Below are 14,597 nucleotides of genomic sequence, written 5' to 3'. Positions count from 1 at the left end.
ATCTTGTAAGTTTGATTAGGTCCCATTTGTTTATTTTTGTTTTTATTTCTATTACCTTGGGAAACTGACCTAATAAGAAATTTGTATGATTTATATCAGAGAAGTTTTTGCCTATGTTCTCTTCTAGGAGTTTTGTGGTGTCATGTCTTATGTTTAAGTCTTTAAGACATTTTGAATTTGTTTTTGTGCATGGTGTGATGGTTTGTTCCAGTTTCATTGATTTACATGCGGCTGTCCAACTTTCCCAGCACCACTTACTGAAGAGGCTCTTTTTTCTCATTTTATATTCTTGCTTCCTTTATCAAAGATTAATTGACCATAGGTGAGTGGGTTTATTTCCAGGCTGAGAGATGCTATGTTTTTATAACAGTGTCTGTGCCTGGTAAACACCATGTAAGTGTTAGTTATTACTAACATCTTTTACCAACAAGGAAGTGGTAAGGTTTCTAGAAATAGACCAGTGGTTTTCAACTGGGGGTGATTTTGAGTCCCAGGGGACATTTGGTAATATCTAGAGACATCTGGATTTTCACCACTGAAGAGTGTTACTGCTATTTAGGCCGGAGACGCTGCTCAGCATCCTATAATGCATGGACAGCCCCCACACAAAGAATGATCCAGTCTCTTGAGTATATTCCTCTGAGTGGAATTGCTGGGTCATATGGCAATTCTATGTTTAATTTTTGGAGGAACCTGGCAATGACATTATGTAATGAAATGTTCCTGTTAATAACATGATTATTTGTTCTTACTTCAATGAGTAGTTACTGAATTCCCAATGTGGGCTTGGTCTGATTCCTGCCCTCAAGAAGCTCACTGTCTAGAGGGTGACCATGCACCATGTAAATGTTATCAGTTTGCCAAAGATGACAATGGATCACATGCATGGAAGGTGTACATTGGACCAGGTTCTGTGCTGAATATATTATCTCATTTAACCCTCTCATCTATCCAAGGAAGTAGGCGCCAAAACCATCCCTACCTTACAGATGAGTAAATTGATCTTGAAGAGCATGATGGTTAATTTCATGTGTCAACTGGTCTGGACCACATATTTGGCCAAGCATCATTCTGAGTGTGTCTGTGAGGGTATTTCTAGAGGAAATTAATGTCCGAATGGGTGGATGAATGAGAACAGTTTGCCTTCCCTGATGTGGGTGGGCCTCATCCAGTCAAACAAGGACCTAGCTAGAACTAGAAGTCTGAGTAAGGGGGCTTTTCCTCCTGCCTGACCACCTGTCCCAGCCTTGAGCTGGGACATTTTTTCCCCTTCAGGCTTGAACTGAAACATCAGCTTTTCTTGGGTCTCAGGCTTCTGATTCAAACTGGAAATACACCATTAGCTCTCTGGACCTCCAGCTTGTTGACTGCAGGGACCTGTCAGTCAATTCTTTATAACAGATGTCTATATCTATGTCTCCCCTTTCTTCTCTTTCTCTGGAGAACCATGAGTGATACAGCAAGGTTGCCATTTTGCCCGTGTCATTTAACACTGCGGTGCTGGGATTTGAACTTCTGCCTCTGAAGCAACCAGAGGATTGAACCCATGCCTCTGAAGCAGCCAGAGCCACCACAGATTCTTAACCCACTGTGTCATAGTGGGGGCTCTCTTTTCTTACTTTTTTTTCCTTTTCTTTCTATGGCCACACCTGTGGCATACAGAAGCTTCCAGGCCAGGGGTCAAATCAGAGCTGTAGCTGAGGCCCATGTCACAGCCACCACAACACTGCAACACTGAATCACCTCTGTGACCTATGCTGCAGCTTGCGGCAACTCAAGATCCTTAACCCACTGAGTGAGGCCAGGAATTGAACCCTCATCCTCATAGAAACTATGTTGTATCCTTAACCCACTGAGCCACAACAGGAACCTATATTTTAATATTATCATATATATTATATATGACACATAGCACACATGAGATATATAGTATGCACCTCCATTTGCTCATTTTGAAACTTGTAAATATTTGTTACCTGGCTAGGTTCCAGGACTCAGCTTCCACTCACCTCTTTTGTGTCTTTGGTTTTATTTGAGGGGGTGATTTCTGAAAAAGACATCAAGGGAAGTTACTGTTGGAACCGAAAGTGAAAGCCTGAAGAGGTCAGCAGGTAAGGTGGGTAACTTTGCATCTGTAAGGTCTGAACTCATATTCTTAATGTTCAATGAAAAGGTCATTTGCTCTTTTGGGAGATCAGCATTCGAGTTCCTTGTTGTGCATTGTTTTTCAGCTTACAGTGATTTTGCTTCTAAGGGACTTTGGAAATGGCAGGAGACATTTTTGGTGGTCATGACTTAGAGTGCTACTCTAGTGTGTGGAGGTCTGGGAAGCTGCTCAACACACTATAATGCAAGCTGCTCAACACACTATAATGCACAGAATAACTTTGGACCACAAATCATTGTTAGATCCCAAATGTCAATATTGCTGTGGTAGCGATACCTTGGCTTAGAGAAAGAAAAAAATTGTAAACTCTAAATATTTTTTTTTTGGTCTTTTGTCTTTATAGGGTCACACGTGTGGCATATGGAGATTCCCAGGCTAGGGGTCTAATCGGAGCTATAGCTGCTGGCCTACAACAGAGCTACAGCAACATCAGATCTGAGCCACATCTGCGACCTACACCATAGCTCACGGCAACACCAGATCCTTAACCCACTGAGCGAGGCCAGGGATTGAACCTGTAACCTCATGGTTCCTAGTCGGATTCGTTTCCACTGCACCACAATGGGAACTCCTAAATTCTTTAATTTAGTCATGTCTGGACATTATAACTGAAATGGCTGCAGAAACAGAAAATTAGATGCTTCAGGTTTTAAAGTTCAGCCTGGCTTAGAATTACAACTGAAACAGAAATGTCAGTTTATGATCATCAGCTATTAAGGAGAATTTTGTGTGTTGCTTCTTGTACTTTGTGAGGACAGCCATCTTATCTATTTTAGAAAGAGGAGAAAAGGCTAGCAAATGTTTGCATTCCTGTTCCCATCATACTGAGCTTAAATCTGTACTTATTCTGTGTTTTGGTTTTCTGCTGAGTCTATTTGTTAAAAAGAGCAAAGAGTTTCCCTATACTATCAAAGATTTTGTCTTAAGAATTCAAGAACTTGGACTTACAGCCTTGAATTCAGAAAGTGCTTGTTATTAGAAACCACATTTGTTGTAGAAAAACATGCTTTTGGCTGAAGACTGCATACTTTCTTTGTGTGAGGGGTTTCTTGGACCTACCGGCCTTGGCAATAACTAATCCCAATGGACCCAGTCCATCTGAATGAGCTCTTAAAATTAGGAAGGGTCTTAAAATTAGGAAAATAACTAAAGTCATTTCTCTTTCTTGTAAAATAAGGTGAATTTAATAGATTAATATCACAACCCAGGTAGAATCTCAGTCTGTTTTATGTTGTCGACAGAGGTGCCCATTGCCTAGTAAAATACCAGTTCACTTTGGGTTCAATCATATTCATTCATTCATTCACTAATTAATTCATTCAACTCTTTATTGATTATCTGGATTAGTGGTGGACTTATGGCACAGCAATCCCTTTCTACCTACCTGGTGCTTGTTACTGTCACCTTCCCCACCTGGATCCCAGTCTCAGATTTGGAGCCCATGGAGCTGCAAGACCCTGGTGTGGACTCCAGCTTGAGACTTGGGGAAATACAGGAACATGGGCTTAAATCTTGCAGGAGCACCTCCCATTAGTAGAAAACATACTCTTGGTATTAAAGAGCTACCTGAACTTTCCCAGACCTTTCCATCTGAAGCGGGGGTTTTAACCTATTTGGTTTTCCTGAGAATCAGATGAAACACTAGCAACATTAGCAAACACTTACAGGCATGGCACTAAGTGCTTTAAATGGTACCTATTCCCTTCTCTTTGAGGCATGAATGTATGAGGATATGATGTTTGAAGCTGTGGCAGCCAATTGGAATCATGAGTAAAGCCAACAGAGACCAACCCGGAGCTCTTCTATGAAGATGCTACATTAGCAAAGTGAGAAAGTATCTCCGTCTGGATTTCTTGTTACATGAGATTTGTTGATAATCCCTATTGATGAATCATTTACAGTCAGGCATAATATTACTTAAAACCAAAGTCATTATAACAGTACAGGGTTAGTGTGAGAAGGATGAGAGGACTTTGGGACACCTTCAGCCAGCTTCTCCCATAACATTATCAATTATCTTTTCTCTGCTCCCCAGATGGAGTCATCAACTATAAACCTTGGCTCAGACACAAACCCAGTGACAAAACCAACAATTAAAAGGAAAATTGAGGAGTTCCCATCGTGGCACAACAGAAACAAATCTGACTAGGAACCATGAGGTTGTGGGTTCGATCCCTGGCCTTGCTCAGTGGGTTAAGGATCCGGCGTTCCCATGAGCTGTGGTGTAGGTTGCAGACGTGGCTCAGATCTGGTGTTGCTGTGGCTGTGCTGTAGGCCAGCAGCTATAGCTCTGATTAGACCCCTGGCCTGGGAACCTCCATATGCTGCGGGTGTGGCCCTAAAAAGATAGAAGGCAAAAGACAAAAAAAAAAAAAAAAAGGAAAAGGAAAATTGAGACTCTACATAGGGGAGGCTAAAAATGGAATAGACAGAATTTGAGAGCATGGAGGTAGAAACGGATTCACAGGGAAATTTCCTATCTTGAAGAAAGCTATCATGAGAACCATCAATCATATTTAATCTACACAGTCTTACCAGGCTCCCACCTTAACTTATATTTATAAGCAGAAGAATTCATTTTCTTGGGAACGAGTGGCCGTCAGTTTGCCTTCAGGTTTTACTTTTTGCATGCTCTGTTCTGTTTCTAAGCAAGCTCTATTTGCCAAGATCTTTTACCCTGTGGCTTCCTTATAGGTTTAGCCAATGGGAAATACTGGTAGAATACTGGAGAACAGAGGAAGGAAGGAACCAGAATATTAATCACCTGTCCCATCTCCAGCATTGGTTGTGTATCTTCCAAATTTCTAGCTCTCATTAGATGGACCCAGATCTTGGGTCCTGGTTATACCAGTTCCTCTCTTGTCCTCCTAGGTTTAGGATGATGTGGATTTCTGCTATTGCTAATCTCTGGGTTGCCTCACTATTCCTTCTTTTGATGTCTCAGCTCTCCCTTCACCAGCACCAATTCTCTATATGGAATTACTTATTTTTAAAAGACCTAGCATGTGTTTTTATTTTCCAAGCTGGATTTTGGCTGATAAAGAGGGACAACTCATCATCATTATTATTTTTTTGCTACAGAAAAGAAGTTCTTTGTCCCTTTTATGGTTTCCCTGCATGGAGACCCATGTTGCCATGCAGAAAGCGGCTACTAGTGTGGGCTTTCAGTATAGGCTGACCCAAGTTAAAAATTATCTTGTCAGCTGGCTGACTGTTGGCAAGTTACTTAACTTTGGGTACTTTGGTTTCTTTTTTTTGTTTGGTTTTTCTTTTTTTGCTTTTTAGGGCTGCACCTGCAGCATATGGAGGTTCCCAGGCTAGGGGTCCAATAGGCGCTACAGCTGCCGGCCTACACCACAGCCACAGAAACATGGGATCCAAGCCTCGTCTGCAACCTACACCACAGCTCATGGCAACACCAGATCCTTAGCCCACTGAGAAAAGCCAGGGATCGAACCTGCAACCTCATGGTTCCTAGTCGGATTTGTTTCCACTGTGCCATGAGGGGAACTCCCAGTTTCTTTATCTATGTATCTTTGTATCTATCCATGTATCTATGTATCCATGTATCTATGTATCTACATATCTATCTATCTATCTATGTAGAGAGAGTACTGTAATAACAGTGCTTACTTCATGTAATTATTGCAAATGAAGTTTTGAATGTAAAGCACTTAGTGTAGTACCTGGCACATAGTACAGTTGAAGTTAATATAATTTATCAATATTATTGTTTCTCCACTAATAGATTTCTTAGAATGTAGCTTTTTTTTTCTTTTTGGCCACGCCTAGGCCAGTGATTGAATCTGTGCCACAGCAGTGACCTGAGACACAGAAGTAACAATGTTGGATCCTTAACCTAACCCACTAGGCCACCAGGGTGCTCCTAGAGTTTAGCTTTAAAGATTCTCTCTTCATGGATGGTCTGTCAAATCCCTTATATTTCTTATGTATAGACTTTCCCCATCTATATGGTTTCTATGATAGTGATCATGCTTATCCAACATGGCATTTCTCCCTGGGCATAGATCCAAGAGTGGGCATATGACTCAAACTGGACCAATTTGTACATTTCCAAAGAATTTGCTATTATGTCCAAGAGAGATTCAATTGATCCTTCTCTGGGTGGTTTGATCAATAACAATGGTAAGATTTAGAGCTATTGGTGGCCATATTTCCTGTCTTGTAGACTAGGAAACTGAGAAAGCCAGTTTGCAATGAGAGAAGAAAAGAGCAAATAGAGAGTTTGAGAGACTGGGGTACCCTGAGAGTAATGGGTCTCCAGCTTCAGGTCATTCCAGAATCCCCATTGTATATAGACATATCCATGCATCCTTCTCATAAACTCATCGTTTCTGCTTAGGTTAGCCTGAGTGATTTCTCTATTTTGAAATTCAAAGATTCCTGTCTCAATCGCCACTCTGTCACCTCCATCTCCAAAATTCACTTACCTTCTTTTTTTTATTGGATCAAAAACTGAATTAAATTTCTTATTAGAGTATAGTTGATTTACAGTGTTGGGTCAATTTCTGCTATACAGCATAGTGACCCAGTCATACATATAGGTACTTTATTTTCTCGTACAATTTTCCATCATGTTCGATCACAAGTGATTGGATATAGTTCCCTGTGCTGTACAGTAAGACCCCCATTGCTTATCCATTCTAAATATAATAGTTTGCATCTACTAAGACCAAAGTGCCCGTCCATCCCACTTCCTCATCCCTTCCCCTGGCAACCACATCACTTGCCTTCTTAACCCCATTATCCCTCTAAACTTCTTTTTTTCCTTTTCTCCTCTTCTTTCCATCACCCATTTCCCTCCAGAAAACAGACACATACTGGCCCCACCACAAATATATATTTTCTGATGTTAAACTCAATTAAAAATCATGAAGAGAGACAAAAAGACAAGAATTTTCTTACTCTGACAAGTGTTCTCATTGGAATTACTGAATTTTTCATCCCCAGAGAGGAGTCTATACCCAGTGATACAGTGACAGTAGAAACTTCCTTCTGTATTCTGACATTTAGCATTCACTCCACAATATATATTAATGGGTGGTTTACATTCATCAATATCTGGAACACAAAGGAGAGAGTTGGTCATTCATTTGACAAAGATTTATTGAGCATCTGCTCTGTGTCAGAAACTATACCTTTTGCCCAGGGTCCAACCTGACTTTCTAAGACAACTCAGTTAAAGTAATGATTGTCTTTTGTTCTTTCTTTTCTTTGTTGACTTTGACTGGGTTCTCCAAGAGGCAGACATCAAGACAAGGATTCAAGTGCAAGTGCTTTATCTGGGAGATGATCCCAGAAAACACTGGAAGGGAAGTAGTGAAACACAACAGGTAAGGGAAGGCAGAAAATAAAGGGAGTATTATTGGCGAGCGAGTTTCCACTGTGGGCAACTTTAATTCCCCTGGAAACCTCTGGGAGGAAGTGTAGAGCATGTTCTTCAAGTAACCATACTTGAGAGGTGAGGGTGTGAGGTACTTACCTGCTAAATCTCATCATTTATTGGTAGAGGAGTGTTCCCAGAGAGTGTTAACTCCCTGGTACTTCCATTTGTCCTGAGTGTGGGATTAGTGGTCTCCAGGAGCCAGAGAAAGCCTCAGACTTGGTGTGAAAAGGAATGGAAAATGCCAAGGGTATATAAATGGGGTGCTGGCCATGTCTGCTGTTATGGATTGGATGCTTGTATTCCCCCTGCAATTCATATGTTGAAGCCCTAACTCCCAGTATGGTTGTATTTGGAAACGGGTCTCTTAGGAGGTATCTGAGATTAAATGAGATCATAAGAATGGGGCCCTGATCTGATAGGATTAGTGAATTTATAAGAAGAGACAAGAGAGTTTTTCCCCAAAACACTGCCACTGCCTTTATGCATTAAGGAAAGACCATGTGAAGATACAGCAAGAAAGCAGATCTCGTTAGCAATGGAATTGCCAACACCTTGATCATGGAATTTCGGCTGAGTAAAAACTTTCCCCTTTCCTCATCTTCCTGCTGGGTTACAGCTCTAACAAGATAGGCTGAAAAAAAGCGGGATGTTAGGTGGGGAAAGAGGAGAGTTATACACCCTATATATACACCAATTATATACCCTACTCCCAACTGTAGGCTGTCAACCAGGGAGCTTGATCTAGGGCAGGGGAAAAACCTAATAATTAACTCAAGTCTGGAGTATTTATTCTTCCCTAGGATTGGACATTTAAATTATTGAGTTGAGATTAAACCTTGTATCTTAGGTTTATGTTAGAAAAGTTTATGTTAGAAAAGTTTATGTTAGAAAAGTTTATGTTAGAAAAGTTTATGTTAGAAAAGTTTCTGCGCAAGCTTTTATTCTTTCTTTGCTGTGGCTTCAGTGCATAATCTCTCTCCTTAAAAAAATTGCAAAAGAAATTGCACAATACTTTATGATTCATGAAGTAGGTCACATATATTAACCTTATTCAATCCCCCTACTATCCTCTTGAATTCAGTATTACTATCCTCACATCACGGAGGAGAAAATTGAGACGGCTAGGTTCTGGAAGAGCCTATTTTTCTGATTCCATAAAAACAATTCTTTCGGGTGAAGTTCGAGTTGGCAGAGCCTTCAGCATTGCACATTGCTGTTACGTCCTCACGATCGTTACGCTGCCTTCCTTTCACTTCTACCTCTGGGGGATTTGAAAATCACCCCTTTACCTTTACAAGTCTCCAAGGGGAAAGTGAAGTATATCTGTCCAGATACAGATGTGTATCCATGGTTGCAGGTACAGTAAGTGCCATTGACACAGTAAGCATTTTGGGGGCACAGGTGACAGGTCCCTGCAAGAAGAAGAGATGCAGGTCAGATGTCACTAGGGTCAAAATTCTCCTGTTATTTTTTTTAAATTTAATTTTATTGGAGTATGGTTGATTTGCAATGTTGCCTTAGTTTCAGGTGTACAGCAAATTGAATCAGTCATACATATAAATATATCCATTCTTTTCCCCCATATAAGTTATTACAAGTTACTGAGTAGATTTCCCTGTGCTACACAGTATGTTCTCGTTAATCATCTATTTTACACAGTACTGTGTATATGTTATTCCCACCCTCCCCCAATGCTTTCCCCTGTGGTAACCATAAGATTGGTTTTGAAATCTGTGAGTTTGTTTCTCTTTCATAAATAAGTTCTTGTATTACTTTTATTAGATTCCAGATATAAGTGATATAAGATATTTTTCTTTCTCTGTCTGACTTTGCTTACTATGATAGTCTCAGTGTCCATCCATATTGCTGCAAATGGTTTTTTTTTTTTTTTTGGCTTTTTAGGGCCACACCCGTGGCATATGGAGGTCCCCAGGCTAGGGGTCTAATTGGAGCTGTAGCTGCCGGCCTACGCCACAGCCACAGCAACGCGTGATCTGAGCCTCATCTGTGGCCTATGCCACAGCTCACGGCAATGCCGGATCCTTAACCCACTGAGCAAGGCCAGGGATTGAACCTCATTGTTCCTAGTTGGATTCGTTAATCACTGAGCCATGATGGGAACTCCTGCAAAGGGTTTTATTTCATTCTTTTTTATGCCTGAGTAATATTCCATGTGTATATGTACCACATCTTCTTTATCTGTTTCTCAATCAATGGACATTTATGTTGCTTTCATGTCTTGGCTATTGCAAATAGTGCTGCAATGAACATTGGGCTGAATTTACCTTTTCAAATTAGAGTTTTCTCTGGATATATGCCCAGAACAGGTTAACTTTAATCCCTTGGAGAACTCACAAGATTTTGAGTCAGCAAGCCTAGGGTGGAGCCTGAGGTTCTACATCTCCAGGCAAAAACCAAGGAATGCATTCTGAATAACCAGGATCCACACATTGCCTGCCATCATGTTCCCAGCCTCCATTCCCCATGAACTCTGAATAGAACCCAGATTTCACCACTAGAGCTGAAGCTTGAAGTATTTCCTCAGCACCATTATTTCCATTCATTTTCAAAAGACCTCAGATTAAGATCTTTAGTGATCTCTGTCTAAGTGAAGTTATACATGGAGTCACAAAGATAACATGTACCCTTATCAGAAGATAAGTCCTGTGGTACCCTACAAATTCAAAGTTTTATAACCATAGCTGACCCTTATTATGTGCCAGGCACTGTTCAAAGCATTTTATATATATTAATTCACTTACTCCTCACAATAGCCCATTTTACATATGAGGGAATTGAGGCATAGAGAGGTTAGGACACCTGCAAAAGACACACAGGTAGTAAGTGGTTGAGCCAGAGTCAAACCCGTTGTACAACTCATTCTCCTTTTATACATTCTGCAATGATCTTGAGAATAGCACAATTATATTGCATTTAAATGTATTAAAATTAGCTTATTTAATGCCAACTCAGTCCTTTATCATGCATAGGAATCACACTTTTTTCTATAGCTTGAGTTTAGTATCTCCAATTTTTTTTTTGTCTTTTTGCCATTTTTTGGGCCACTCCCATGGCACATGGAGATTCCCAGGCTAGGGGTCTAATTGGAGCTGTAGCCGCCAGCCTATGCCAGAACCACAGCAACGCGGGATCCGAGCTGCATCTGTGACCTACACCACAGGTCACAGCAATGCCAGATCCGTAACCCACTGAGCAAGGCCAGGGATCAAACCTGCAACCCCATGGTTCCTAGTTGGAATCATTAACCATGATGGAAAGTCCTAGTATCTCTAATTTTTTAATGTACTGACAGCACACAAAAGGAAAAAGTTTCAGTTTCCTCAGCTTGGAGGCAAAACCAAATAATAACAGGAGAGTGTTCTAATTTTATTTCTATACATGTAGCTGTCCATTTTCCCCAGCACCACTTATTGAAGAGACTGTCTTTCCTCCACTGTATGTTCTTGCCTCCCTTGTCATAGATTAGTCGACCATAGGTGCTAGGGTTTATTTCTGGGCTTTCTATCCTGTTCCACTGATCTGTACTTCTCTTTTGTGTTAGGACCATACTCTTCAATGACTGTAGCTTTGCGTATAGTCAGGAAGCCTGATTCCTCCAGTCTGTTTTTATTTTTCAAAATTGCTTTAGCTATTCAGAGTCTTTTGTGTTTCTGTATAAATATTTAAATGTTTTGTTCTAGTTCTGTGAGGAATGTCATTGGTAACTTGACAGGGATTGCACTGAACTTGATTGTAGATTGCCTTGGGTAGTATAGTCAACATCACTAATTATTAGAGAAATGCAAGTCAAAAACTACAGAGGTATCACCTCACACCTGTCAAATGGCCATCATCAAAATGTTTATAAACAATAAATGCTGGAGATGATGTGGAGAAATGGGAATCCTTCTACTCTGTTGGTAGGAATGTAAATTGGTTCACCCACTATGGAGGACAGTATGGCATTTCCTTTAAAAACTAATTATAGAACTACCAAATGATCCAGCAATTCCACTCCTGGGCATATATATAAAGAAAACTCTAATTTGAGAAGATACATGAGGAGGTCCTGTTGTGGTTCAGTGGATTAAGAACCCAACTAGTATCCATGAGGATATGGTTGAATCCCTGGCCTCGATCAGTGGGTTAAGGATCCTTCATTGCCACAAGCTACAGCATAGGTCACAGACTTCACTCAGATCTGTCGCTGTTGTGGCTGTAGTGCAGGCCTGCAGCTTCAGCTCTTATTCTACCCCTAGCTCAGGGAACTTCCATAGGCCATGGTTGAGGCCCTAAACAGAAAAAAGAAAAGAAAAGAAAAGATAATGAACCTAATGTTCATTGTAGCATTATTTGCAATAGCCAAGACATGGAAGCAACCTAAATGTCCATTGATTGAGAAATGGGTAAAGAAGATGTGGTACATATATACAATAGAATAATACTCAGCCATAAAAAAGTATGAAATAATGCCATTTTCAGCAACATTGATGGACCTTGAGATTATCATACTGAGTGAAGTAAGTCAAACAAAAACAAATATCATATATTACTTATATGTGGAATCTAATAAAAATGACACCAAGAACTTTTTTTTTGTATTTATTGCCAATTTTAAACTTGTTTTCCAGTTGATTCTATGTTTCTCTTTTGTTCCTTTCTTTTTTTGGTTTGATGATTTCCATTTATTTTATGCTTGTGTATTTTTTATTTTTTGTGAATGTAATATTTGGTTTTGATTTGTGGTTGCCCTGTTTTTTAATTATTTTAATCCCTTCCTATATCTGCTTGCTTTAGCCTGATAGTCATATAGGCTCAAACACATTATTAAAAAAAAGTCTAGATTTTTTTACTTTCCTTCCCCACATTCTATCATTTTGAAGTCCTTTTTTTTTTTTTTAACATTTTCATGTTTGTCCTTTTGCTGTTCCTTGTGTTTATCATTATTTTTACAGTAGTTTTTCTTTTTCTTTTTTTTTTTTTTAACTTTTAGACTGGGTTAATATTGCTGTACTCTTTTAGCTTTTGTTTGTTGGAGAAATTCTTTATTTCTCCTTCTATTTTAAATGATATTCTTGCTAGGTAGAGTATTCTAGGCTGCAAATTTTTCCCTTTTAGAACTCTGAATATATCTTGCCACTTTTTTCTGGCCTGTAGTGTTTCTGTAGAGAAATCAGCTGATAGCCTTATGTGTGGGGGGGGTCCCTTATAATTAATGCTTTCTGATTCTCTTTCTGCCTTTAGAATCCTCTCTTTAGCTTTAACTTTTGCCATTTTTATTATAATATGTCTTGGTGTGGGCCTGTTTGGGTTCAACTTGTTCAGAGTCTTCTGTACTTCCTGCATCCTGATATCTGTTTCCTTTAGATTTGGAAAGTTTTCAGCCATAATTTCTTCAAATATATTTTCAATCCCCTTTTCTGTTTCTTCTTCTTCTGGAGTTCCTATTATGTATAGATTGGTCTGCTTTATATTGTCCCATAGATTTCTTATATTGCTTTTGTGTTTTTTCATTTGGTTTTCTGTCTGCTGTCCTGATTGGATGTTTTCCATTCTATCTTCCAAGTAACTAATTTGTTCCTCTGCATTATTCAGTCTGCTCTTTAATGCCTTTAGCTCAGTTTGTGTCTGGAAAATGAATTTTCTAATTATTCTTGATTCCTCATATCTTCTAGTGCGGGGAGCTGAGAAGATGCAGGGACTCGAAAAAAGGACCTTGCCTGACAGCAGAGAAACCTGAAGGCAGGTTCCTAACCAAGGAAGGGAGCTCACCTGAACGGTACAAGCCGAAGGTGGGCTTCTGGTCAGGATAAACGCCTGCCTGAAAGGTGCAAAACCGAGGGCAGGCTAAAGCCTGCCTGTATGGTACAAGCCGAGGGCAGGCCTCAGGTTACACAGCTCTCATTTTGATGTTGATGGGGAAGAATTGGTGCTTTCCTGGGAAAACAATTTCCATGTTTGCACCAGAGAACATGGATTGTATCTCTGGTGACCTAGTCTTTCCTGCTGTTTTTTTATTCAGTTTTCCTCAGTCTTTCCTGATCATTTGCTTATTATTCTTATTTTCCTGTGGTGATTTGTGATTTAACAAAATTACAACAATAATATAATAAAAATTTCATCCTGAAGGACTTTCCCTATTTAAATCCAACTTAGTTAACACATAGTGTTTATCTACTAACTAGTTATACAGTAAACTTTAGAGTTAGGATTTTAATGAAGTTCATAGAAGTTAGATATACATTATTCTTGACCAAAAGACACCTAGCTATGAGTTATAGAAGCTTTTAAGTGATAGCTAGTTAAGTCGGTTTATATTTTCTTTTTCTTTTTTTTTTGTCTTTTTACCATTTCTTGGGCTGCTCTCGTGGCATATGGAGGTTCCCAGGCTAGGGGTCGAGTCGGAGCTGTAGCCACCGGCCTACGCCAGAGCCACAGCAACGTGGGATCCGAGCCGCGTCTGCAACCTACACCACAGCTCACGGTAACGCCGGACCCTTAACCCACTGAGCAAGGCCAGGGACCGAACCCGCAACCTCATCGTTCCTAGTCAGATTCGTTAACCACTGCGCCACGTCGGGAACTCCGGTTTGTATTTTCTTACACTGTCTCCCTGCCATAACGCTTTAAAGATAAGCACCAGTTTAAAAACAAGATTTGTAAATGCCAAATTCTTGTGTCTGTGACCTCTTCAACTTGTGGAGACTGACTGGCCATGGGATGATTTGTACTGAGTTTCCTCTTTTCCACATGATGTATTGTACCCAATTGCCTTTAAATTGTGCTCACTAAATTAGGTTAAGACAAAGATCTTAGAACGTGATGTATAGCTGCTGTACCATGTAAAATTTAACCGATGTACTTTTAACACTATGATGTAATCTGTAGTTAGAAACTGTCTATATAATCAACCACTTATGTCAATAAAATTTGAGCAGTCCAGCGCCCTGAAAGAAGGAACAAAGAGGCTGTCTCTGTTGCAAAAGCCTTTGCGTGTCCCTCTCCTTCGGGAAAAGTGTACAC

At 40.0% G+C, this 14,597-nt stretch overlaps 1 protein-coding gene across 2 annotated transcripts in view; it reads right to left on the bottom strand.

Moving 5' to 3' along the window:
• ADGRE3 (adhesion G protein-coupled receptor E3) overlaps positions 1–14,597 on the bottom strand; it is a 58,197-nt gene that overhangs the window by 31,662 nt on the left and 11,938 nt on the right. Inside the window, exons 3-5 of one of the 2 annotated variants that reach the window (XM_047776798.1) lie at positions 8,864–8,986; positions 7,094–7,249; positions 2,010–2,047 (exon numbers count right to left, since the gene is read on the bottom strand). In XM_047776798.1, the coding sequence (XP_047632754.1) occupies positions 2,010–2,047; positions 7,094–7,249; positions 8,864–8,986 (317 nt within the window). Of the gene's footprint in view, positions 1–1,976; positions 2,048–7,093; positions 7,250–8,863; positions 8,987–14,597 lie in introns of those variants that run through there. The other variant, XM_047776799.1, reaches the window with a different exon arrangement.

This window comes from Phacochoerus africanus, chromosome 4 (genome assembly GCF_016906955.1).
Source record: "Phacochoerus africanus isolate WHEZ1 chromosome 4, ROS_Pafr_v1, whole genome shotgun sequence".
Taxonomy (NCBI): Eukaryota; Metazoa; Chordata; class Mammalia; order Artiodactyla; family Suidae; genus Phacochoerus; species Phacochoerus africanus.
The sequence above is the reverse complement of the archived record's forward strand: the minus strand, read 5'-3'. Positions and strand labels throughout refer to the sequence as shown.